Source organism: Falco peregrinus, chromosome 1 (genome assembly GCF_023634155.1).
Source record: "Falco peregrinus isolate bFalPer1 chromosome 1, bFalPer1.pri, whole genome shotgun sequence".
In the NCBI taxonomy this organism is placed as follows: domain Eukaryota; kingdom Metazoa; phylum Chordata; class Aves; order Falconiformes; family Falconidae; genus Falco; species Falco peregrinus.
Window position 1 is genome coordinate 46202527 of NC_073721.1, and position 23435 is coordinate 46225961.

The 23435-nt window shown below is 46.2% G+C and overlaps 1 protein-coding gene across 4 annotated transcripts in view; it reads left to right on the plus strand.

Annotated features, from left to right (window-relative positions):
• Positions 1 to 23435, plus strand: part of ZNF618 (zinc finger protein 618) — a 162226-nt gene that overhangs the window by 128611 nt on the left and 10180 nt on the right. For 3 of the 4 annotated variants that reach the window (XM_055802836.1, XM_055802879.1, XM_055802773.1), the window contains 4 exons: positions 2880 to 2963; positions 4089 to 4145; positions 11119 to 11163; positions 18420 to 18497. In XM_055802836.1, the coding sequence (XP_055658811.1) occupies positions 2880 to 2963; positions 4089 to 4145; positions 11119 to 11163; positions 18420 to 18497 (264 nt within the window). The remainder of the gene's footprint in view (positions 1 to 2879; positions 2964 to 4088; positions 4146 to 11118; positions 11164 to 18419; positions 18498 to 23435) is intronic. The other variant, XM_055802945.1, reaches the window with a different exon arrangement.

The following is a 23435-nucleotide window of genomic DNA, read 5'->3' on the forward strand; positions in this document are numbered from 1 at the left end:
AGATAACTATTAATAAATAGGATGTGAGACACAGCATTCACATGTCCAGGCAGCAGGGAAACACTCTCTTAAATCTGTCAGGTTGGTAGATACATATTCCATCTTGGTACAAAAGAAGGGCTGGTTAATCAGCTGGTGTTTAAATGCCCCTGAAATGTCTGGCATGGACAGATGCTGAGTAGCAGAGGTGACTGTGGTGGGAGAGACCACAGGATGTTCAACACGGGTGCTTGTTAGATAGCACACACTCCCACAGGTACCAGATGTTGCAGTGAGTGACCTGTCTTCTTACAGCTTGTGGGTCCTGAGATTTCATATTGTTACTGCACCTCTTAAACATTTGTATGATTTTATTACTAATTTGATGTCCATCCAATCCAACCCATGTCAGAGTTAAAGCTGAGAAACCTTTTTCATTATTTATTTAAACCTGCAACAACGTCTTCCAGTTTCATGTCTCTCACAAAAATGGAAAAACTGGGAGCCTTCCTGGGGCAGAGGCCAGATTCATCTGAGCAGTAGCTGGGAGGTGTTTTTTGTAAAGGCACTTTTTCCCCCCCACTTCTCTAACCTAAAAGTGTATCAGTACACTGGGTAAAAACTTTTGAGCTGTTCTCTTCCTGTATGGAGGAAGGAATCGCATGATGCTTGGGCCTAGTAGATCAATATTCAAGAAACTAATACTAGTCTGGGGGTCCTACCCTATCTTATCTGGTGGCGTCATTTCTGTGGTGTCTTTCAAGGCAGTGTCTTGTACAAAGGCAGTCTGAGCAGTTTCTTGAATTTCTGGTACGAATGCATTGACCATAATACCTATAGGAAAACAGTCTCCAGAAGGGATGCCTTCCCAGCGCTGCGGTTAGAGACATTACACTGGGCCTGGATAATACCAGAGATGATAGAGTACCACTCCACTGACAGCATCTCCACAGGCGCTTAGTAGAGTGGCACTTAATTTGTCTGTACAGATAATTTTGCTTTGCATGCCAAAGGTTCAGTTTGAGGAGAGAGAGAGAACTTGTGTCAGCTGCCCTTTGCTGTGTGGGAGGGATACAGTAAGATCAAGGAGGTGCACTAAACCAGCTTTTTCTTAATGCCAGATTTGGAGAAAAAAAAAAGGAGAGGAGGACAAAACTACCATGCAATTTTTTTCTGAACAATTTTGGAGACCTGCAACTCACTTCTACTTGTGACATAAGCCGGGATTTGAACCTGGGTCTCTTGGGGGGTGGGTTGGCCTCATCCATTTTGTCGTGGTCTCTTTTTCCCACTGTGCCATCTGATTTTCTAGTTATTTCAGGCCTCTCATTCCTGTTATTTATCTGTCGGGGGGGTGGACTAGATAATCTCTCCAGTTCGTTTTCAGCCCTGTTTTGTGAAATTCTGTTTTAACTGATTTGATTACCCAGTTTTCTTGTTCTACATTTTAGAAAGAGTCAGGATTGTAGTAGATTGAGAATTTAAGAAGCCTGCTTAGGACTCAAAGGGTCCACTAAGGACTGGCTGGACCAAAATTCATGAGCTGGGAGCTTGATGCAGTTCAGGTCTTTTCTAGCCGCATCAGACATAAAGCCCATGTGTCTGAGCCACACTTCAGCTTCAGCACAGGGAGGCTGTGAGGCTGCGGGGAGCTGGGGCCTCTTTACGGAAGTAATAACAGCAGTTCTGACCACTGCAGCGATCTACAGAAATACGTAGCGAAATGATGATCTGATATCAATTGTCAACAGTCCCTGTCATTCCTGAATGAGACTTCTGTCCCTCAGCTCCCTCCCTATACAATTTGTGTGCTGCTGATCCCAGCAGAGCCTTGCAGAGCCATGTTCAGATGAACCCATTGGGTGACAGTGAGCTCCATGGGTGAGTCCACATACAGAAGAGTCTATACAGCGTAGACCATACACATTAGTTTGGCCAGTTCACCTTTTATTGTATTTATTTGTAGTTTGAGTCAGTACAGTAAAGACATTTTCCCAGACATTGCGATCCTAGTTGAAGTGAGATGAGACCTCACAGTATTTGTACTGTTGAACTTGTGCTAAGGAACATCAGCTTGAGAAGGATGGGATGCACCTCAGCTGTGCTGTACGGTGATGTTTCAGGACACGGCAGCCAGGGTCAGGAACCACCTCTGCACACTGGAGGAGTCCTCCCATTACAGTTCCTGGAAAACAGCCCTGCACTGCTGCTGAAGCGTGCAAAGCGAGTGAACTGCTAAGAGCACTGGCTGGCAGCATGCAGCAGAGGAGCAGGGCCTGCTTGCTTGGTCTTGGGGAGGGGTGAAGCACCAAGTTCAGTGTGGGAAAGTAAAGAGGGCCAGGGGATCTGCCGTAGCTTTTCCAGACATCGTGGGCAGGCTGTCAGACAGCCTGTCAGTCCTCCATTCGAATGTTTCTGAGGGAGTGCTTAGGAAGCAAATGCAGATTGCTGGGAAGCATGGGGAGAGCTGGCGTAGGGCTTTGGTAGGTGACTCTCTTGCATGTTGTGGTGAAGACATGGAGTTCAGTCTGCAGACCTGGTGGTCACCTGTGCCCGAGACTTTAAGGGCTGCTTATTGCCTTAAGGAGGAGTAAGATAAGAGTTGGGTTTTTTTGCAGGGGAGGAAGCCATGACCCTTCTGGTTCAGTCAGGACTGGTGTTCATGGGCTCCCTAAGAGCCAATCCAGGCCACCTCAGCCAGAAGGCATTCAAGAAAAATACCTACCTGTTACCCCTTCAATGAATCTGGCCCATTTGCCTCCAAAACGAGGTATTTGACCTTTCTGATGTATTCAGGGTATGCAATTATGTGGCACAGGAGCATGTTGTCTTGCCTCCTGTCGGTGTGGTTCTGCAACCAGTATTGACCAGTCACCATCCCTGCTTTGTTCTCCACCCAGCAGAAAGTGCTTTCAGCAGGAGAGTGGAAGGCAAAGCGCAAAACAACTTTGAAGAAACAAACAGCAATTCTCAGAACTCCAGCGGTAAGTGTGTTCACTCCCTCCTGCTGTTGCTTACCACGTCCCTCTCGAGAGCAGGATTCAGCTGTGATCGGTGATTGTTTATATATTTGGGGTATATATTTAAGCTTGCAGGCAGCTAGCATTCCGGGGGTAGTGCCCTCTTCTCACTCCTCCCAGGTTCCTGGCACTCCAAGCCTGTAAAAAAGGTGATGCAGAGATCCTGCTCCCAAGGTCCAGATATTTTAGCATAGATTTTTCAGTGGGGAGCAAAGATCTAGAGAAAGGGGAATATGGATGGACATAAAGTGTACTTGTTCTTTGTCTGTGTATCAGTGAAGTCCTTGTGAAGCAAAGCCATTTGCAGCAAGCAAGAGAAATTTGAAGACTAAATAGAACAGCAGTTTGCATATTGCAGTGATGCCTAATGTGTCAGTTTATTTGCACATCACTGTAACCAGAGTCCAGGTGTTTGTGAGTTCGCTACCTGGAGGTTACAGCATACCAGATGTGTAGATGTGGGACCAAAATACATGTGCTAGAAGGAATTAAAATTTACTCCACTTCTGGAGTTTCTTTTGAGTTTTAAGTCCAAGTGGTAGTAACTAAACATAACCACGGGCCTAGACAATTTTGTTTAGGTACACTGTTTATGGAGTTTTCTTTACAAGTAGAGTTTTATCCTGCCAATGTACCTCCCTCCGTTCAAGTGGGACACTGCCATTCTTTTATGCTCCTTAATTGGAGCATAACAGACAGACCAGATGAAATGTTAATTTTGGCATCTTGGTGCAGAGATAAATAACAATCCAGAAGAAAAGGCTGGCCTCCCTCCTCTCCCCATTCAATAATACCAAAACATGTGGTGTTCGCAACGCTGCTAGCTGGAATGGACAGGTAAGGGGAGGGATTTGTCTCTGGAGCAGGTTACACAGAATCTGTTGTAGGGCTTTATGTCTGCCTCTGAAGCAAATAAGGGGCTTTTTGGAACCACGTTGGAAAAAAAGGAATGAAGTGGTGCTGCAAACCCGCATGTGATAGCAGAGTGGATATTAGTGAATGGGGGAAAAGTTGTGTGTTACTAAAATACTGCATGTTATGTGTTGGGGAACAATCCTGTACTAATCCAAGCATTCACCACAATTACAGCTGTTCATTCGGGGACAGAAAAACCTAAAGAAAAGAGGTGTAAGCAGAACCCATCAGGTGAGCTTGTCTCGGTGTTTCAGGCCCTTGTACTCTGTAGTCCCGTTCCGCGTGAGCAGCAGCAGTCAGGAGTCCTTAGAGGCTGGCCAAGTCTGTCTTCAGTCAGCCCCACCAGGCTGGTAGACATGACACGCGACAGCGTAGTTCACCGACGGCCAAGAGTTACTAGCCTGACTTGCTGCTCTGAAAGTGGCCACTTGCCTCTCAGCAGGTCTGCTCCTCATATCTTGTCTTCTGTGGGTAGTACGAGTGGTTTATCTGAAGGGTTTCAAAGCCTTTAAGTGCTTGGCTTTACATGCCAATGTATCGTTGGGTTCCTGACTCCTCTGGGGCCCTTTGAAAGCAGCAGCCTTAGATTGTTCCTTTTTTATTCCTGTCAAACCCTGTATAGCCTACAGAGGAAGGATAGAATTATCTTCCTTCATATCAAACAGCTTGTCCCTAAAGTGAAGAAAGCTGCTTTGTAAAACCTTCTGGCTGCAAACCTCCTTTTGTTAAGTTATGCAGGAGGAGAAATGAAACTGTAGCGTGGGAGGGGGTCCAGGAACCACTGACAAAAAGCAGACACAGAGAAAGAGTGGCTGTATTGAATAGTCCAAGACTTCAGTTCTGTCTGAACTATTAAATACTGACCTGTTGTTGCTGTGACACATCTCACAGATTCTCCCTGCCATCTTCTTGTACCAGCTCACATCACACCCATCCTTCCGAATCTGTTTCTGTCTGAACTGCAACATTTAAATCACATGAATAAAAATCTCACAGTAAAACTCAAAACAAAGTCAGAAATTTTTACAAACTGAGTAGTGAGTTTCATACGATTTGCCTCGTCTTACTTCATTGTAAGAAGTGTTTCTGTCTGCACCACATGTATTGGCAGTTTATTTTATGGCTTAGTCTAGGGCCTGGCAGGCTGCAGGGGAGTTGCAAGGTGCTCATCTGAAATTTTATTTGAGCTGGGAAACCTGAGGTACTTGAGTGAGTTGCTCAGGACTGGTTTGAGAGGAGTTTGGCTCTGGTTGGAAGTACTTTTCTGCATTAAGCAGCTGACACACTCCTCAAAGCCAGAGTGGTGCATGGAGATGTATAAACTTCTTCCCTTTTCCCCCTTTCTTTGTCTATCCTGCATCCTCTTTTCTTCCCCAGCCCTGTGTTCCCCCCTTGACCCCATCTTTGTGCTGCTTCCTGTGTGTCCCATTCAGTGCTCTCTTCCAGCCTCTGCACCAAGCCATTTCTTCTCTTTTATTTCATGTTCTCAGGAGTCGGTCTAAACGTTCTCATTGATAGCAGCCTGATGAACATCACCATGCCACACTGCGAATGGCACTGGTGATTAGAGAAGGCTATGGAGAGCCCTGCAGGTATCTGCGTGCTTGGGTGACCAAGCAGAGCTCTCAGTAACTTCCTTTTCAAAGAGCTGGCATGTCCTTACCTCCCTGTTTTCCTTCTTTCCATAGCTGTGTTTCAGTAGGTGGGACAAACTCTCTGTGGCTTAGTGTTCACATGTGTCATGTGAACTCTTGGGAGTAATTCTGGCATTGTTGGCTTGCCCTCTCTTGAGCTCCAACCAGCGGATTTTGCACAGGCAGGAAGGCAGCTGATGATAATGTGGTTGTCTGGTTGTCTGGAGTGAGGGGGAGGACAAGCAGAGAGGGAAGATCAGCAACAAAAGCCACCTGAAATGGATTTGGATGCATTGCCGTAGGGAGTCCTGTAAGTGGGAGTAAGACAACTAGCATGGAAAATGTTGAATTTCAGATGTCTCTTCCCTAGGCATAGCCCCAGTCATGGCCATAGTGAATGCAGGTACCTGGTATCCTTATCTGAGTAAGGTGGCATCTTCTTGCCTATAAAACAGCTCCTGTTCTGCATCACAAACTGCTTTGTGGGTGTGTTTGAGTCTCACTGACTAGCAGAAGGTCTGTCTCCCAGCAGGGCATGATGGAGCCACAGAGTGGATGGAGGATTGTTTAGCTGCCCATCCACCTCGTGAGTGGGAGAGTGTCCTTTGTATTAATGGGATAGTCTCCACAGTCCCTTAAACTTGCTTTTTGATGAAACCTGGAAGTTTCACAGTGCTTTAAAAATATTATCTGCTAAAATGCGCAGATTGCTTCCTTGTTCTTCCTCTGGAGCAACAGGCAGCCAATGCAGTGGTCCCAAGTCGCGTGAAACTTGTGATGATTCACTGCTGAACTAAGCAGAGTCCAGAAAACAATGACATAACCTGATCCTGAAAGATAGAGTTGCTCATTGCAGTGCGTGAGATGTTACTCATCTAAGGTGCTGTAAAGCTGCTTTCAAGAAAGCACTCCTTGGTGGTGGTTATCCTGCTGAGTCTTGACATGTGCAGGGATTTTCTGTACTAAATTCGCAGGAGGCCAAACAATATTTGAAGGCCAGCTTGTGAAATACTCTTCTTGCAAAAGTTAGTGATTGTCAGCCTGAGCATGGGAAGGAAAAAGGCCCAGAAAGGGGCAAATACATGTATTGTGTTCAGTAATAAAGGCTTGCTGCCTTCCTCTTCCACCATGTGCAGGTGGAGTGGGTAGAGCAGCATTTGAGTGGAAGTCTGCGGGCTTGGCCCTGCCGTGATGTAGTTGTGGTAACCACAACTACACTTGGTACTTCCCAAGCTTTTGGATCTCTTTGTTGTTGCACTTTTCATCAGACATCAGAAAGCCTCAGGGGCAACAACCGTCTCTGACTTGGTGTTTACAGCGTAATCCAGCTGTGATCTATTGTTTTGGACGCTATGGGTGACTCTTTAGTAAAATGAAGAATTTGTGGTTACACCACCTGTAGGCCAAGAGGAATGAAAGAAATTGTGAGGCTTCAAGAAGAAAAAAACCCCAAAACATAAAGGAAAAAAAAAGCTCTTTAGATACCTTAAAATACAGCCGTCAAAAGGAGAAAACTAATTGAAATTGACAATATTTGTTGATGTCTAAACTTGCTAGACATTACCAATGCGAAAGAGAGAACATTTAAAATTATGTAGGGAATTGGGAAATACTTTTAACTTTCAAAGTTGATTTAAGCTGTGTAAGTATGTCTCAATTTCATCTGCTGCATTAGGTAACTATTACTGTCGTAAGTTCCAGTGGAACAAATTTTAGCATTTACAGTTTTTAAAATGTCAGTGCTTTTCATTCATGTTTACCTAAGGAAGCTTTTCTTTCCAGCAGTGTTTATTTCAGACTGCGTAGAGGGGCAAGGGAAATATCTTCTTTTCTGAATCAGTTTATGCCAAGCTGAGGTGAGACTGAGACCAAAAAACAGTTAACTTCCTCCTTTCGATTTAGAAGTAAAAATGTTTGGAAAAGGCTGAGAAGTGCCAGTTCTCAAAATCGGTAGGGCATAGGACCAAACTTTAAACATGAGTTCAGTGGGATTTTCAGAAATGACAAATCTGTTAGTCTGTCATTTCCTGATCTTATATGCTATATTCTTTTTAGTGAATCAGTTCTAAGTGCAAAATATTTTTAAGTAATGCACTTTATTTTCCTATGTATGCAGCACGCTTGAGATAGTTCCATGCTACAACTGGATGGGAATTAAGAACCATAGTATATTGTAGGATGCGGCTTATGTACATTTTCACTAGCTAAATATAACTATCTCAAGCAGAAGGATAATTAGAAATGTCTCGTTCACCACTTGCCACATAAACCCAGTATTTTTAGCTTATGTTAAACAGGGTAGTCTCTTAAACAGAAATAGATTGTATGTCTTTCTTGCTTAGCAACTAGCCAGAACTAACCTTTAGTTTTATGGAAAGCAGCAAAAAGGCAGAGTGCAAATCAGTGTTAAACTCATGATTTAAATCTCTTCTGAAGCTTTGGTGGTGCTGGGAGCAGACATGATGTCTGCTTGAGTGTCCCGTGCAACTTCTGTTGCAGTAACAGGAGTTACTCTTGCCCTGACAATGCCAGGTCCCCATGTGCACCCAAATGGAAGGCCAGACTTAAGAGCAGTGGCTACTGCCATACTTTTTGTTTTGCCAAGCTGTTTTGCACTGAAAGTGCAGGTGGTCATGGTGCACATATGGGGGGAGTCAGCTAGGTGTGTTACAAACACTGGGATCTTCCTCCTTCTCTGTTGTTGGCCATGCATCCTCCTCTGCTCTTTCTATGCAGTCCAGTGATCATACAGCCCACCTGGTTGGATTTCTTCTGGGAAGAAATGACTAGGATTTTTGGTGGGTGAGTGCAGCTTTAATACTTGGGGCATAATAATTCTTGATTATTGATTACAATCTGATGTGTAGCACAGCCCAGCCAGCCTCCTGCGCCTCTGCTTCCCGAGATGCACCCAACTGTCTTACAGGTTGTGTCAGCTGGACCGAAGCACAAAGTACAAATCCCATTCAAGTGGTTCATCTGTTGGTAAATCTTTCTCATCTGTTGCTTGGTTTGCGAATGGTACAAGCCTTCTACTGCTGTCTTTCCATTGAGGTGGGAAGTCCAAGCCTGCTAATGATCCAGTTTGAGGAGTGAGGAAAAGTGGGGGGAGTTATGTGAGTACCCACATTTTTGTAAGTAAGCTGTGCAGAGCACAGGTGATGCTGATCATGGGGCAACACAATTGCACATGCGTAGAGCTGCATTTTTCAAAGCAGCATAAAAATGATGTGCCCAGAAGAGGGATTACTATCTGAGTGCAGTTCTCACCATTAGAATAAAGAGTAATATAGGGAGAGACTTCAGTTAAGCAAGTGTCGCTTGCTCAGTCACATAAATGAGAGTCTCTGTGTCCACTGGGCTTTTGCATGGAATTGAGGTTTCTGGGAACGAACTGTTAATTTCTGGTGCCACGTTCATTTAAGTTATTCCAGACTTGTTACGTTGAACAGGCAACTTGTAGACAGGCAGAAGGATGCTTGGGTTGAAATAACCACTCAGCAGCAAGTCTCTGTGGGTGATACCCTGCCAATTGCTCAAGAGCCCTGGGACACCAGGAGGGACGTTGAGACAATATGTATGAAAGACATTGAGGCAAGAGGTGAGCAGTCAGCAAAATTGGAACAAACAGCCAGTGGTACAAGCTGTGGATTGCAGTCTTCAAGCACAGATATGCTGGGCTGGGCCTGGACAGAACATGGCAAAAAGAGTCACTGATAGACCAATGTATGGGCAGAAAAACATGAGCTCCTGTTTCAGTTTTGCCTGGAGAATCTAATATTAGCATATCCCCAGACCAAGCCACATTATCATTAGTCATTTAAACTGATACTTCTGCGACTGTTCTTTGAGCAGGTGGCTTTAGTTGAACTGACTGTGCTGAGGCAGGGACATTGCAGTGCATGGGTAACGAAGTGGCCCATAACACAAAGACAAGAAAAATCCCAACAGTCTTTCTTCGCTTAAAATACGTAGTAGCAATGCTTGGCAATGGCCGGAACTCCTGCTGCAGACTGACAGCGAGTTTCATGTGCGTACGAAGTCAAGCATAACGAGGAGCCTCTGTTGGCACTTCTGGCTGGAAAGTGGCTAAAGAGTATGTTGAGAACTCATTGCAGTGTATTACGTGGTGTAGCCACTGCTGTGTGCTGGGTGCCTCTTCCAGATGAGGTTCACTTCTGGGGGAATGGTAAAATGTTGGGGTTTGGCCCTCAAAAACTTTACTTGCCTCTGGGGTGCTGAAAGAGCCCTTTAAAGCCTGAAGCCATGGGACGGTCAGCGAGCATCCGTGTGTTCACTGAATACAACACGTCCCAAAGCAGAGGCAGAGAGCACAAGTAGTGAAAGAATGGTACCTAGAGGAGCCTGCCCTGTTCAGCTGCTGTGTTGAACCGGATTGGAACCTGTTCCGTTGAAGATCTTCCTCCAGATACAGACCTCATCAGCTGCAAATAGCACTGTTAGTGCAACATGGAGTAACAGAAATGTGTTGAGTGATCAGCAGTGTTCTGTATCTAGCTGGTGCCTTCCATACATACCCTTCCCATAGCACTGTCTATTCACGTCTTTGCCAAGCATCATCCATGCCTTCATCTTCATTCGTTACTGGCTGGCCCTGCCAGCTGAAGCCCTCTTCAACAGCCCAGGTCCTCACCATGTTGAAATATTTAGCATGAAGGCTCACGGTTGACCTGTGCAGTTAATGAGTTAAGTTTTCCTTCCAAGCAAACCAGTCCAAGTCTGTCAGTCCTGAGAGCCTCCTTCATCGATGCAATTCGTAACTTTGGACCTGGGACCATTCTGTAAATGCATTGAATGGATGATTGAATATTTAACACTAATGGTTTCTTCCCCTCTGCAGGGGTTTGACACTAAAGGACCTCACCTGCAAACTGTAGGAAACTGCACAGAGTCTGAGGTGCTGAGAATCACTGCTTCTGCTCCAGCACACCATGGAGTGGATGCAGACAGCCCCTGGTTGACCAAGGGCTCGTTGAGCAGCCAGGGTTTCCATTTCTTTCAGTCACACCTTAAAGAGAGGCAATCTGCAAGATGTGCTGGGCAGAAAATGGGTATTCTCAGCCTGAAGTAGTGTGCACTGCTTAGAACTCTTTCCTTTAGCATACCATCCAGTGAGGCCAAAACGCCTTTTTTTCCTCCCAGCTTCAGTCCGAGGAAGCTGCATGGTGAATCTGGGAATTTGCATCTGGGGCCCCCAAAAAAGCATTTGTAAATGATTTCTTGCTCCCTTAGCTGTTCTGCTGCTGCCCCTCCTCACTTGTCTGTTTCCATTACTGTAGCATAGGGTGTATGTTAAAATCTCTGGAGATTTCAAAATGGGAAGGAAAGGCACAGATTCTTAACCATGAGAAACTTAGCAAGACACCAAGAGAGAAAATTCACAGCTGGACATGTTGTAATTTGCGGTAAATTAAGACCCCCCATCCTGCCACATTTAAATCTGAAGTGCGGAGTGAGGATAAGGATCGGTGAGCAGATAGGCAGAGCCTGTGTGGCATGCAGCAAGGTCTCTGCCAGTCTCAATATTTAAATCTCTTTCTTTTTTGCAGAAACCGCAAGTCCCCTGATTTCAAATCCTTTCCCGCTTTTACAAAGTAAGTGTAATGGATGTCTGTGGTGCTCAAAGGCGGGGACTTCCACCCTGCAGCCATGCTGGCCTGCCCTCTTAGCATTTTTTATGAATAAATGGGGTTTTTTTATTGTGAGTCTAGGTGTCAAAGAACAAAATGCCTCACTTCTGTAGCTCTGGTTTCAGATTTAAATGCAACAGAAATCCTTCAAGGTGTTTCTGTGCAGTATGTGGCTGCTAGACCATTTAGACTCATTTACAGCCTTTGGGAGTTAAGTTTTGTGAAATACATCAATAATACGTATTCTGAGAGACCAAGGGTTGAAGACTGAAAATGAACCCATGTTTAAGTTACATTTACTCACAGGAAAACTTCTTTTTGTGGCTCTGCTCAGTAAACACCTTTGCAGAGACAGTTCCCTTTGGCCTGAGAGCACAGGTGAGAAATGGGAGCCCAGGGCGCAGCGGTGAGCATGCAGGAGTGGAAGGAGAGCAGGTTTGGGGTGGGTGGATGCAGGTGGTCTCTGCTTGAGGTTCTGCCCTGTGTGCTTGATGCTTTCAACAGGCGGAGCTTCGTCCTTTGCCTTACAGTGTGTTTGGTTACTGCTTGGCTTGCATCTGGATATTAGGGGTGATACTGTGCCAGCCTGGTATCCGGGACTGCTGTCTCTTAGTGCAGGAGAGCCCTGTGTGCTGCACCCTGACCGTGGCCACAGTGGTGGTGGACACTTAAAGAAGTGAGAGTTTTATTTAGAACATGAGAGTTCACATTGGAAGAGAAATCAAATCAGTGCAAACAAATTTAACAACCATGATGCATTCGGGACTTCAGTTTTTAAAGCACACGTCATTGCACCTTTTTATGTAGCCCCTGGTTTGTTGTCTGAGATGGGTGGAAGCGATAGAAGTTCTGTTTTCAAGAAACTTCTGCTTATTTTGGTGTGTGATGGCGTTTTTCTAGGAGACTGCTGCTGATTCACATGTGGTGTTTAATCAGTTTGTATCAAAGGTACGGGAAGATGCAGTTACACTGTTGTGAAGGTTAAAACCAATGGAAACATTGGGTGAAAACACTGCGAAGTTTCCCTTACAGTTCTTCTGCATTTGTTTTTCGTCAAAATGTGGACAGAAGTGTTGAAATGTGGGTCCTTTCTGTTGAGAGAGCTGCCTGGGGGTCTGTTCCCTGTGCTGCCATCAGTCATTGAGCTGGCTGCTGGGTTTCACTTGTGCACAAGCAGCTCAGGGTGGTTTGTGTTGAAATTTTCTGTTAAAAGCTCTCGACTCATGTTCAGTCCTGGCCTCAAACCAGGCTCTGCTATTTTCTCTGGCTTAGATGTGGCAATGAGAGTTAACATGGGAATTAGAGTGATTTATTTAACCTAAGCACAAATGATGTTTTTTCTCTGTCTTGGCTTATATAGCCTGCTGCCTTACTCTAGAGCCTTGTTCACTGGGTATATATAAAAAGCACTAATAAAAGTGTCTAATAATAGCCTTGGGGAAAGATGTTTTAACTTGTGCAACCAACTGTGAGTGTTAGTTCTGTGTGGCTCAAGGGACTGAAGAGGCTTCAGCAGCTGATGGTGCTTCAGGTTTCTGTAAAGGTGTTTTCAGAGAGTACCTGGGCAACCAGTAAGGGTGATGTGACAGCATGTCTTGTTCAGAGTGGAGAGGGACCTGGCTCACAACAGAGGTCAGTTTTTCTGGGGAAGGACGCTTTTGGGGGAGAAGGAGTACTTTTTGTGCTCAGCAGCCCACATCCCAGTACACCACAGACAAATGTCTCTTCTTTTTGGGGAGGAAAGCTCTTTGGTGCTTGATAGGAGAATGAAATGCCATTGCTTGGGGATGCCAAATGCTTGAGTTTCAGACAGCTTGCAAGACGCTGTTAGAAGCGCCCTGGGATGGGTGTTTGCAGTTCTAACAGCACAGCACTGCTTGCTTGTAGCAGATTTTCTTGTGCTTTCCACTGTGCAGCCCTTGCTACGTTGTGGGAAAACTTGGGAATGAAAGTCAGACTCTACTGAGATCAGTTGGCTGTAGAGCAGCCCTTTTCTGCTGGCAGACAGGACATGTTCAGAGAGCGATTTCCTCCTCCTCCCAAATTTTCAAATATTTTGCCTCAGAAGAGCTGTTCAGAGTCAGGATCCTGGCTCAGCCCAGTGCGATCCTCAAGTTGCTGGGGAGAGGATAGCACTGCTGCTTCAGAGGCAGCCATCTCCAGGCACCGGGGACTGCTGCTTTGCATGGCAGGCGGTGGAAGGAGCGGGGGGCACAGCGACAGCTAGCATGGCTTGAGGAAAACCTGCTGGCTCTGTGCCACGGGCGCCGAGTGGAAGGGGACAGGCAGCAATGAAGGAGGGATCAGAGGAGGGAGGAGATGGGAGAAGATGGTGAGTGGCAGATAGCAGGGGAGCAGTGTAGGTGCTGTGCAGCCAGTCGCTTGTCACATACTCAACGTTGTACCCTCTCCTGTTCTTCTCTGATGCTGTGCGGACAGGTCTGGCCCACACAACATGCCATTTCATGCACGGACTTTCTGCTGCCAAATTAAGTCTACAGGATTGCAGAAGGCTTCTGGACATGCAGCAACAACACAGAGCCAGAAAGATAGAGGGGTTAATGTGGTAGCATAAACTCTCTGGGCATCCAGTTCATGATTTCTTACCCTTCTGTGAAGACTTGGAGCCTGTTTCCACCCTTTTTGCAACAAAGCCTCTTATGTGCAGCTCAGCCATGTGGCAGAACCTGGAGAATAGGCGATGCTCAGAGATGCTCATGCTCCCTGCGCAGCCACATGTGTCAGGCGTCAGGCAGAGCCATTTCCATGTTGCTGCACAGGCTCTGCAGCTTTTCGTACTACCGCAGGAAAGTGCATCCTAGCTGTGGCTGAATATGAAGCCATGGGAGAGCTCGAGAAGTATCCCAGGGCTTGCAGAAAATGCAGCATCCCTGACTGGTTCCCCAGCTTTGTGGCTCTGGTCTTGGCTGTGTGAAGAGCTTGCTTTGTGAAGAGCTTGCTTTCTGGAGGTGTGTAGAGGAGCGATAGCAGCCTGGCATTCCATCTTCTGAGGCGTTTAGTGAAGTGTGAGAGTGCTGGGCTACAGGTTTAGAGTTGAATGTTGCAGGTTTTTAATGGCTCATTTGTTACTCTGCAGTTTTTGTAGGATGCACTAGTGGCAGTCAGTAGTAGAGAGGATACATGCAAACTGCAGGACCTTGTGCCCAGGTCACAGCCTGGCTGACAAAGCAAGAGCAACCAAAGCTCGGGATTTCAGACTGTAAAGGAGGAGTACTCTGAAGGCAGCCTCAGTGAGCTCTCTGCCTGTCTCCTTCCACCTTTCAAAGCTGTTTGGGCTGTTTTCACCCTCCCCTCTCATCACCCAGGTGCTTTAGGTGGAGCAGTGGTTACTAGGAGTGAGTAGTGGAAACAAGGAGAGGAAGGGAGAGCTTCTCATGCAGCCTGGTGAATTTATGCTCCAGTCCCTTGTGTGAAGGAAGGTTATGTGAATGCGGCAACCCTGCATGCACACTGGCAGTTGGTGGGGTTTCGGGATGATGTAGCCCACATCCTGGACCAGCCTGCGGGTGCTCAGGCCTCCAGGAGCTGTGGTTAATAGGTGTGGAGTCCCAACTCACAACCTAAGCAAGCCAAGTACGCAGCAAGAGACCAGCTGGCACCAGCGTGTGTTTAGCATCTGCCCAGGGGAATGCAAATAGAGGGAGCTTGGAGAAAGCGGAGCACCATTCTCCCCAACCCATGCCAAGGGATCAGAGCTAAGCAGGTCCTGCAGTGGTGCGAAGGGGGCTGTGCTCCCAGGAAGGAGAATGGGGCACAAGTGTGGCTCACAGGGATGTTCAGAGCAGTTCTGACGGCTGTTCCCGTTAACTCTACCTTTAGGTTGCAAGCAGAAATCAAAGGGAGGGGGAATTTATTGGCTGTGTGTACCAGCCCAGGTGGGCAGTTCTTTTCCAGCAGTGGCTTTTGCCTGGTTTCAGAGACAGATTGCCTATTTCTTCTCTCCCCCTTCCAGATCCCTCTCCCTCTTCTAGCACTGACACATCCCACCCTCCTTTCAGCCAGCCTGACTATTGCCAGCTCTTTGCATTGTGGAGCGTAAGGGGCTTAGAAGCTGTTATCTCAGAAGTGTGAGTGTTGAGAAAGCCCTGGGAAGTAAAACGAGTCCATACACTTCCACAGGGATTCTGCACATCCTCCCAAGTATCCCTTCCCTCCTCCCTGGGAAAGACTTTTGAATTGTTGGATGAATTTAAAATTTATCCCTAGTTTTAACTTCCATCATTTTCATTTGTGGCAAACTGTAGACTCCTTGTCTCAAAAGTATTTAGAAAATGTTCTGGCATTTTCAGAATTAAGAAATGATTTTTTGAAACCAGACAGGGGTTTTGTTTACAGAGGTGGACACATCTGTAGTAGAATAGAAGGGGAGGCTTTTGGAAATGGGCTGAAAATCAACAGGATTTTTCTGTGAAGATTTACAAATGAGAGACCTTTCAGAGGCGCTGAGTGCACCAAATATACTGAGTACACAGTATGTTGTAGTGACAGAGGGAGGAGCTTGAGGTAAAGAACTGAGGAGACCTCGATGGTCACTGCATGATAGATGGGGATGGGGAGAACCCAGAAAAGACTGGTCAGGAGTCAGGCAAAGGGAGGGCTAGAAGAAAGCACAGACTTATGGTGGTAAAACAGCTGAGACTGTAACAGGAGGAAGGTAAAGCAGCTCAGGCAAAATAAGATGAGAGGGAAATGTGAGGATGTAGAGAAACAGGAGAGAAAAATGAATGTGAGAAACGTGCTGCTTGGAGAGTGCTGGCTGTGATTTGCTTCCCAGTGAGGTGCCCTGTAACTGAGCTTAGAGGAAGAGTTGTTCTGGCGGCTACTTGGAAACCTGCTTCTAGGGGAATTGTGGCATTTGTGTACTTGTCTGGGAGCAGAGAAGGGTCCTTGGACTGCAGCAGTGAAGGATGGATTGCTCCGCCACCAATTCCTCTGGCCAAGGTTACTACAGGCAGAGATGACAGAAGGAAATGCATGTGCCTGCTGATGTTTATAAATGGCACATGGAGACCTGAAAGTGTCCCAGGGAACCATGGTGTGACACCTCTAAATTTCAGAGTTTCTGAAGCACCTGAGATGTACAGCATGTTCTGTTCTCCCAGTTCTTGTAGCGGAAGGGTCTCCAGCACAGCACTGGGGCAAAGAACAGGGGTGGTGGCCTTGTAAGCTGCCGTGGTGTCAGCACTGCAGCTCTTCTGATCCTGTCGGGAACCTGCCAGCAACATTCAGCAGGCTTTTTGAAATGTGACTTCTTTCATTAGATTAATCAAATGTTAATTTTGACACTTGAAGGCGGAATCAACCCACTTACTTTGAGACACTTCCATCTGAGCAGTATAAGCTTCATAAGCAACAGGGTCAGATAGGTGCATCTATCAAACAGGCCATTCGACATCGAAATGTATATCTAAGAGGGATGGTTTGCACCCATGTGGGGTCTTCTCCTCTCCTATAATTACAGAAAAGGTCTGAACACTTAGATTACATTACACCTCTTGTGGCATTTCACCACAACTGGCTATTTCACTACTGATGATTCCAGCAGAAACAGCCAGTCCGTGTTAATTGCCCAGTCCTGAAATTCCAAAGTGTGCCACCCAGGGGCCAAAGTCTTCCCTTTTTTTCACAAGCACGTTTAAGTACAGTATTAATGAACTTCCTCACTACAGCAAAACACAGGAGTAGCATCACAAGAAAATACAGTAAGTTAAATAAAGCACTGAGCACAGCTTCTCCAGGTGGAGCTGGCTCCATTGTTTCAGAGGGCTGTAGGTTCTGTGGGAAAGGCACAGCAGGGTGTTTAACCTAACAGCATTTAAGTATAGCTTATACGAACTGCTCATGGTCTCTTCTATGTTTTCCCTCGCAGCTTCCTGTAGCCACCTGATGAATTCTGGGTTTTGCTACCTGAGATAGACTTCTTACAGATTGTAGCCAAGTCAGGCTTGTGCTTTCCTGTATTTTGGTTCTTCCGTCCCAGATGCTGGTGCTTTTGCTTATTCATTGATACAGAATGTGTTTTTCCCTTTGAACATAGGTACAGATTTCTGGTATATTGTAGCAATAGGCATTGCTCTGTGCGTGTGCCAGGCGTTTATATGCTGAGTTGTTTATATATCAAATGCTTGCATTTGTCCATTCTTCTGTTACGAAACAAAATGCCACAGCCTAAGTGGTGGCAGTGTGCTGGTGTATTTGGAGGTATAGAAGCAAACTGCAATGTTAATGTATTTCAGCCACTGTAGTTTGATATTACGTCTGTCAACTAATGCACTCAACTAACACTGTTTAAACAAGCAACTGCAAACATTTGCTGTTAGGTTAATTCAGTGGAAAAACTGCACTTTCAACATACTTGTTAGAACAGAACTAAACGTATCTTTCAGCTCATGAGGGAGCTCTGCGCTCAGCTCTTACCTGACTCCAGCTCATCCGTATTACTCTGGCAACATGGCTCTCCTGCTCTGCTCTCAGCCTTCTGGCACAGCTCTGATTTCTGTGCTTCTTCCCCTCCGCCTCTGCTTACCCCAGCGACTTGCTGCCACCGAGCCCAGTGGCACTCACCATTCCCCAGTCTCGCTGCACTTGTTGACAGCCACAAAAAAACCTAAGCTGAGTCCCCCTGTGGCACTTCTCCATGCCCCAACTTCTGAGCAACAGGATTTTTCACAACCCAGTGCTCCTTGTCTTACTCAGGAAAGGCAGCAGAGGCTGGAATTTGACAGATTGGATGTAAAAGTAATTCACCATGCTTTGCTTTCAGGCTTAAAAAGAACAAGGAAATGCTTAAAACAGCCTGCAGCAGGCATGAGCTAGTAAACCCCGGTCAGTGTGTAGCCTCTCAAATCTTTGTGCAGATTCACTGAGATCCCACACACACACACTGGCAGGTGCATCACTGTAGTGGACGAGCAGTCCCTCTGCCATCCTGGGCCTTCTCGTGGCAGTAAAGTGAAGTACATTGAAAAACGCCTGACCCCAGCCCAGGAAGCAGTCACGTGCCCATGTGCTTTCCCAAATCACAGCCCGAGCCCTGTGGGTTCGGTTCTAAGGAGCTGCTGTGACATGCACACGTGGGCTGAGGTGACAAGGACCGGGCCTTAAGGCACTGCCCTGCTACTGTACAAACTGAAGTATGCACGTGTGCTGCTTCCCTGCATACTCTGTATAATTCTTCTGAACTGATTTCTCCCAAACAGAGCCTTACACCTGTGGAGCTTGTGGAATCCAGTTCCAGTTTTATAACAATCTCCTGGAGCACATGCAGTCCCATGCAGGTAAGCTGGGCACTTCGACTCGCTTAAAGCGGAGAATTAAATTCTGCGCTGATGCCTGATGTTGACCCCGTTGTGTGTCAATAGAGCTTTCTGTGCTCACGGTTTCCAAAGCCCCAGTAATTTCACCTGCAGCAAAAAAGATACTCAAAGACTGGAGCACATAGCAGTGGCTGCAACAGTGCAAGGCTCAGGGTATATCATAAATATTACTCCTTTCCATAGGAAGAGAGGAACCGTGCCGTGCTGCCATGCTCACACAGAGCACATCCAACTACTCATCCCCTTTATCCAAAGGTATCTAGGGAATACTCATTGCATAAGCGTTAATGGGTCACTCCTACAGCAGATTAAATCCCTCCTCCTGCAAAAAGGGTAGTTCTCATGGAAGCAGATAAAGCAAAAACACTTGCAGGGCAGCAGAGCCTTTGCCCACACAAGTCCTTTTCTGTACTTGTGTCTCCTGGAGTTCTGCAAAGGACTGAAATGTGTTCTCAGAAGAATTTGCCATTTCAGCAGTTGTGTTCATTTCCTTTTCAGCTATCTACAAAAGAAAATTCTAAGGAGTGGTTCCACTACTTTGTTTCTAAGCCACCTTTTTTGTTTTGTGTCTCAATAGAGGCGATTGTAAAATTTCAGAGCCAAAGCACTTTCAAAGACAGCGTTCAGAATATTCTAAAATGTAGCAAAGGATTTTTTTAACATATTGGCATAATTTTTTCTTTTTTTCCCCCTCTTGAATGAAAATTCAAGTGAATTAACACAGGTTTAGAAATTAATTCACCTTTGACAGACTGGTGTTTTCCAACAGACAGCTGCTCTGTTGAGATACACATTCAGTGCTTGCATTTGCCCTCACTTTACAGGTAAGACCTGAGTAGAATGGCACAGAAGGACAAGTGCCTTGAGGAAAAGATATTTTCCATTCTGTAACAATGATTCTAATCAAAGTTCTTATCTTGTTCTATATTTTAGTTTTAGTCCTAATTTTAATAGTGCCCCTTGGGTTCTTCATCCAAGCAGTTCCTTGGTGCCAGTTCAGTTCTCATTGGCAAATCTCAGTGCAGGCTTTGTGTGTTGTTCAGTGTCTGCTTTATTTATCATCTTTTCAAGGTTATGAAGAGACATTTAGATTTGTTACAAGATGGTGTGAGTTCTTTGGACATTACTTTCTGTTTAGAACATAAGCTGGTTAATGTGGAGTGATTGGATTTCCTGTTACACCGAGGAGCAGCGAAGCTCCGCACAGGGTAGTGGCTGCCACCTCCACGGTGCTGGGGACTGTTCTTGCTGTTTGTCAAGAGCACTTTCTGCTTACCTCCAAGCCGCATCCTGAGCATCCTTTTCCTTGTTCTGGTCTCTGGTGCTGAAATGCAGCATTTTAAGTTACAGCTCTTGGTGACACTGAGTAAAGGAGCTGCAAAGGAGGGCCCAAGCTAAGGTGTCAAAAGGGAGAATGGCAATCGTGGCAAGGCGTGAGCTGTTGAAAATTTTAAGCTAATACTGTCTGCAGCTTCTTCCTCCTCTCTTCCTTGCAAATGAGTCATGGATGCTGGGCTTTTTCAACCTGGGTTACTTCGGACACAGAACAGGGCTAGAGGGAGCAGGTACCTGTGATCTGACTCATGTAATGTCAGCAGAGATACATTAATGGGTAAATCCCTCTCCCCAACTCAGGATTACTCCTGTGAAACTGTATTTTCTCATCTCTCCCTGCTCTTTTTGTAAGTCACTGTCTTCTGCTTGGCTGCTTCCTCCCAAATGTCTCAGTGGCACAGTGACAGCAAGCTTGTCTGTGTCTTCTTTAAGTGCTTTCTCCAGCATCACGGAGGCTGCCCCCTGTGAAAGCAGCCATCCCTTGCTGTGGCATCTCTGTGCATGGTGCTTGCCAGTCCTGTGCTCATGCCTCTTCCTCTGGAGGGAGCGCCAGCCTTTCCTCCAGACCTGTGCAGCTGGGGGCGATTAGCGCGGGGTTTTCTCCTGCGGGACCAGGGCAAAACAAAATGAAGAGGTGTGAAAGCTACAGACAGCTTTGGTGGAAGTCCGGTTTGGGGTATTGTACTTAAGCAGAGCAACGGTAGCGATTACACAGGGCTTGCAGTTACTCTGGTCGCAGTTTGTTGCCTTTCAGCCTGTCAGAGCTCAGGGATTTCTGTATCCAAGAAACACCATTGGCACAACATCTCTGAAGTCTGGGAGTGCAGAGACCTTGCGGTAGTCAGCACTGGTGGCATGGGATCCACACACTGGGGACACTGGCATAGTAGCGGTTTGTACCACTCGCTGTGCCTGGCTCAAGGAATGTTTCATTATGGGGATGCAGAGATACAAGAAGCTTACATGGGTCAAATACTCCCTCAGTTAATGTGTTCAGGAGTCCAGTTTGGCTTGTTGTGTCTGATGCAAAGGGCTAATCTCTTCCAACTAAATGTGATGCATCCACTGAGCCCCCCTCGCAAGTGACTGAAGACAGGGAACAACATGCTGCTGGCCTCAAAGAGCAAAAGCAGGGACATACTGGCTCTTGAGTCATTCAGAGGGCTGAGCCTGGAGGCTAGAAGGTAATAAGGAGAGATTATAGCTCCGTAAAGCAGCTACACAGTGAGAAGAAGCAATTAGAATGTAAATTGGATGCTGAAAGGCAGAAATAGAACAGCAGAACACCAGGCAAAGGAATTTGTTCTGTAATTACACTGTACAATATACAGCTTTTACTCCCTTTAGAGTACTTTGTTCAGGTCGAGTGCTACCATATAATGCCTTTCCTGCAATCTAGAGCTAAAAAAATAAAAGGACGACTAGGCTGAACCTGGATTAAAGGATTGGAGGCATGAAGAGAAATTAAAGAACCATGATCTGTGTAGTTCACAGACTGCCTGATAAGGAAGATGAGGCTGAAATGCACAAATCTCATTAATACCATATTGAATGCCAGCAGATATTTGTACATAATAAATCCTCTATTATTATGAAATAGATAAAGAGTTGGGGGGAGGAAATACAGAGGTTTTCTCTCCCCATCCACCCCTCACCAAGACAAGGAAGGTCTGAAACATGAACAAAGTTAGTAGGCAACATCGAGCATTTTCCTTTGCCTACCCACAGATGTTTGCAGTTGAGGACACTGGTGGCATTAGCTCAAGAGCAGTTAGTCTAGGCAAATGCTGGGGGAAAATTGATGTGTCATATCGATCACTGGCATTCACTGGAGCACCTCCTGCTCTTCACGTCTCTTCCACTCCTGCAAAGACTGGCCGCTGGCTGCAGTTCTGAGCATGGCAGCCCTCCCCAGGTGCCAGCCATGACCAGTGAATTCCCTGGGAATGGTCCTCAAGGCAGTCCCAGAGTCTACCCTGGTTCTGTCATACCCTGGATTGCTCTTAGGTATACTTAGGTGCAGTGCCCAGGCCTAAGAATACCTGTGCAGTCTGTGGCTGTTCATCAGCGAGGTTTGTGAGTGCCCCAGCAGTTAACATGCAGAGCTGCTCAGATTTGAGAGGACTTGCTTGTAATTAAGAGGGCACTGGAGTTTCATTGCTTGTCTCTAGATCCGTGGTGGTCTCCCTTCTCTCCCAGGTCATTGCCACTCATGAAGGAGAGCACCTTTGCCCTCTCCTGTTTGTTCTGATGGGCAGCCCCCTGCTCTGCACAGCACCAGATCAGCCTGGGCTGCAGAGCAGCGTGCCTGTGTGTGCCTTAATAAGGTGTTCATCTAATTCATGCTCTGCTGTCTGGAGCGCTGGGGGAGGATTCATGTCGCTGCATGCCGGTGTGCCTAGGCTGTAGATACTGCCACCTGAACTGGTCAACTTGGACTCCCTTTATAATCAGTGGAGAAGAAGTCATGACTCCAGGTGAGTTCAGAGCATGATGGATCTTATACTACAAGAGGCATCTAGTTCTGCCCGGGTGAACGAATTGCATTCTTAAGCCTGTTCTGTGCCACTGAGTGTAAAAGGAGCCCTAAGGGGCCAATTTGAAGAGAGGTGTGTCTAACAGGGGTGTCCAAAATTGGGTGAGATGAGTCCAGCTGTGATGCATAAAGGACCTGTTTTGTCTTCTTTGTTTTTAATTCCATCCTTCTGTTCAGTGTGATCATCAGTCTCTCCATCTTTCTCCTTCCTTTTCCACCTCTCTTCGTTTTGTGCTTTAATGATGCTTCACAGCCTATTTCAAAGCACAGTTTCACAGTGAAGCATATTAGGAACTAGAAAATTCCCTGTAGAGGGTGGGGAGAATTTATTGGGGCACAGGAGAGGAAAGAACATGGAAACAATACAGAATTTACTGACCTTGACTGCATTTCCTTGAAAGATCTCATTAGATTGGCAGCCAAAGTGTTTAGCCCACTTATATACACAGAAACAGGAGCATGAACACGAAGACCCCTAGGGCAGTTGGTGTCTTTGCAGCCAGAGTGAGGAACAATTTTTGGTCACACTCCAGAAACTTGGGGTTTTTCTCTTTTCATTTCCAGTCTGAGGCAGCGGTGAGCAGCCCGAGAGGAGGTTGGCCCTCTCTCTACGGTGGGAGGAAACCATATGTGAAGATTATAATAAGAGCCCTGGATACAGAGGACTTGGGCGTAGCTTGAAAGACAAAGTGCTTAACAGTGAAGAACAGGGAAGAAGGATGCAGTAAGGCAAAAGAACGATAAATATTGCACCTCCTGTCATTTAGAAAGCAAGTAGATTGCACAAGTCAGATTGCACAAGGAACATCTATTCTTCCTGGTGTGTGGTTTCGGTTGATTGGGAAACATTTCTCAAGGTGTGCTGATGGCATCAGTGTCGCTGGTGCACAGAAAAGCTATTGTCATTTCAGCCACATTTTGGGAGGTGATAGGTTGCAAGTCCAAAGACAGTTCCAAGGTTTCTGACAGTACTGTGCCATCTCACTGAAAATGCTTAAAAGCTACAGAGAATGGTAGATTGTTGTCGC